Source organism: Mandrillus leucophaeus, unplaced genomic scaffold (assembly GCF_000951045.1).
Source record: "Mandrillus leucophaeus isolate KB7577 unplaced genomic scaffold, Mleu.le_1.0 Scaffold305, whole genome shotgun sequence".
NCBI classification, from domain to species: domain Eukaryota; kingdom Metazoa; phylum Chordata; class Mammalia; order Primates; family Cercopithecidae; genus Mandrillus; species Mandrillus leucophaeus.
In genome coordinates, this window is record NW_012103199.1 from 1,332,297 (window position 1) to 1,335,278 (window position 2,982).

Genomic DNA, 2,982 nt, shown 5'->3' on the forward strand with positions numbered 1-2,982 from the left:
TTAGCCAGGATAGTCTCGATCTCCTGACCTCGTGATCCACCTGCCTCGGCCTCCCAAAGTGCTGGGATTACAGGCTTGAGCCACCGCGCCCGGCCCATATTATCAGTTTATAAATATTCCCACAAGCTTCCTAAAGTAGAAATCATTTGCAGTGAGCAGTTTGCCCCAAAAACCTGAACCACTGGGAACTCGTCCTCCACCTCCCCCGTGTGGGGCACTTGGATGCACGCCTGTAAAGGCTGCACATGCCATTTGCCATTTTGAAAGTAGGTGGTCAGATGACAGCATATAAACACATTTTTCTTACTAAAAAGTGTCAGCTGGGCGTGGTAGCTCTCGCCTATAATCCCAGCACTTTGGGAGGCCAAGGGGGAAGGATCGTTTGAGCCCAGGAGTTCAAGACCAGCCACAGGCAACATGGCAAGATCCCCATCTCTACAAAAATAAGGCCGGGCGCGGTGGCTCAAGCCTGTAATTCCAGCACTTTGGGAGGCCGAGACGGGTGGATCACGGTCAGGAGATCGAGACCATCCTGGCTAACACGGTGAAACCCCGTCTCTACTAAAAAATACAAAAAACTAGCCGGGCGAGGTAGCGGGTGCCTGTAGTCCCAGCTACTTGGGAGGCTGAGGCAGGAGAATGACGTAAACTTGGGAGGCGGAGCTTGCAGTGAGCTGAGATCCGGCCACTGCACCCCAGCCTGGGCGACAGAGCGAGACTCCGTCTCAAAAAAAAAAAAAAAAAAACCTAACTAAATAAATAAAAATTAGCCGGCCATAGTGATGCATGCTTGTAGTCCCAGCTATTCAGGAGGCTGAGGTGGGAGGGTCACCTGAGCCCAGGAGGTTGAGGCTGCAGTGAGCAGTGATGGCATCACTGCACTCCAGGCTGGGCAACAAAGCCAGATTCTGTCATAAAAATAAATAAATACATAGTTCTTTTTTGAGATGGAGTCTTGCTCTATTGCCCAGACTGGAGTGCTGTGGTGAGGTCTCGGCTCCCTGCAACCTCCGCCTCCTGGGTTCAAGCGATTCTTCTGCCTCAGCCTCTTGAGTAGCTGGGATTACAGGCGTGCGCCACCACACCCGGCTAATTTTTGTATTTTTAGAAGAAACGGGGTTTCACCATGTTAGCCAGGCTGGTCTCGGACTCCTGACCTCAGGTGATCCACCCACCTCGGCCTCCCAAAGTGCTGGGATTATAAGTGTGAGTTATCGCGTCCAGCCTGTTTTCCTTAAATGTTTAAATGTTATTTTCAGTAGAGACAAGGTCTCACTTTGTTGCCCAGGCTAGTCTTGAACTCCTGGGCTCAAGCCATCCTCCTGCCTCAGCTTCCTAAAGTGCTGGGATTACAGACGTGAGACCGCGCCCTCCATAGAATTTAGAATTAAATGATTGTTTCTCTTGAAAACAAAGTACTTAGTTAATGTGATCTGAAGAAAAGGTTTTTGGGCTGGATATCTGGTCCTTTTTATACTTTTTCTTTGGGCCACAACCTTCCTGACCCTGGATGGGCTTTGTAAAAAGAGCAAGACGTGTGTGCCAACCTGTGCAGCACTGAGGGCACAGGCAGCACCAGGTCCCAGGGTGTTCGGGTGCTGCCCCAGCTTGCAGTTTGGTTTCCTTGGTGCTGACCACAGCTGTGGGGCCCCAGGAATATTGTGCTGCAGGCCTTAGACAGATTTGGGTGTTACTGATTCTCTGTTCAGCGTGGCCTGAACAGTCCACAGATGGCAGTAGACCATAGGGTGTTGAGATGCGAGGAGACTCCGGCATTCTTTCACATTCTGCTTTCGCTCCTGACAGCTTAGGAAAGCTCTCTTTGAAACTTTGGTATGTGTGGACCTAAGATTGAATGTATCTGAAACGTTGCTAATTTCTCACTGTCCTTGCTTCCCAGGACGCCAGGAAAGCATGTGCAGATGCAACTCTCTCTCAGGTAAGAGCCCACTGAGTCACGCAGAGCCATCTGCCTGTGAGGAGGCTGGCACAGCACCCACACCTGGAGCCTCGGGAGGGCTCTGCTCGGATTCTCTCCTGTGCAGTGAGGATGCCAAGCCTCTGTGTGGAGTGCTTTTGTTAAGAAGTCGTTCTGATGGTAGGCATAGGAAATGGAGGGGCTTTTTGAGATAAAAAGGAGATATCTCAAGCCTTATAATTATTTACCTGTTACAGAGGGTAATAGTTGTAAAATATTGTTATTGTCTTAAAATAAGGTATTTTGAAGCTCCTCTCCTTAACAGAATCTGCCTCAGAACTTTGATTTCTAATATCCAATTTGGTAATATTTCAAAAAGTTAAACATAGAATTATTGTATGACTAAGCAGTTCTACCTGTAAATATATGCCCAACAGAATTGAACACTGGTTTTCAAACAAACACATGTGCGTAGATGTTTGTAGCAGCACCATTCACAATAGCCAAAATGTAGAAACCACCAAAATGTGCGTAAATGAATGAGTGGAGAAACAAATTGTGGTGTGTCTGTTCCTTGGAGTATTATCAGCCATTAAATGGACCTCAGTACAGTCAAAGGCTGCAACATGGATAAACCCCTAAATACTATGATATGTGAAAGAAGCCAAATAGAAATGACTGTGTGTTGTGTGGTTCTATTTATATGAAATATCTAGAATAGTAAAATTCATTGAATCAGAGTGGACTAGTGGCCAGCAGGGGTGCTAGGGAAGAGAGGGAGAGGAAGTGAAGAACAGGGAGTGACTGCTAAATCAATGTCGGGTCTCCTTTTGGGATGATGAAGATGTTTTGGAACCAGGTGGTGGCAGTGGTTGCACAACACTGTGAGTGTACTAAATGCCACTGGACTGTATACTTAAAAATGGTTAACTTGATGTTATGTGAACTTTACCTTATTAAAAGAATGAAGTCCATCCCAGCACTTTGGGAGGCTGAGGCAGGTGGATCACTTGAGGTCAGGAGTTCAAGACTAGCCTGACCAACATGGTGAAATCTCATCTCTA

The 2,982-nt window shown here is 47.2% G+C and overlaps 1 protein-coding gene across 2 annotated transcripts in view; it reads left to right on the plus strand.

Moving 5' to 3' along the window:
* GNB1 (guanine nucleotide binding protein (G protein), beta polypeptide 1) overlaps positions 1–2,982 on the plus strand; it is an 86,824-nt gene that overhangs the window by 44,733 nt on the left and 39,109 nt on the right. The window contains exon 5 of one of the 2 annotated variants that reach the window (XM_011987230.1): positions 1,901–1,939. The exons of the other annotated variant lie outside the window; for it this stretch is intronic. Within the exon in view, the coding sequence (XP_011842620.1) occupies positions 1,901–1,939 (39 nt within the window). The remainder of the gene's footprint in view (positions 1–1,900; positions 1,940–2,982) is intronic. 2 annotated transcript variants of the gene reach the window in all.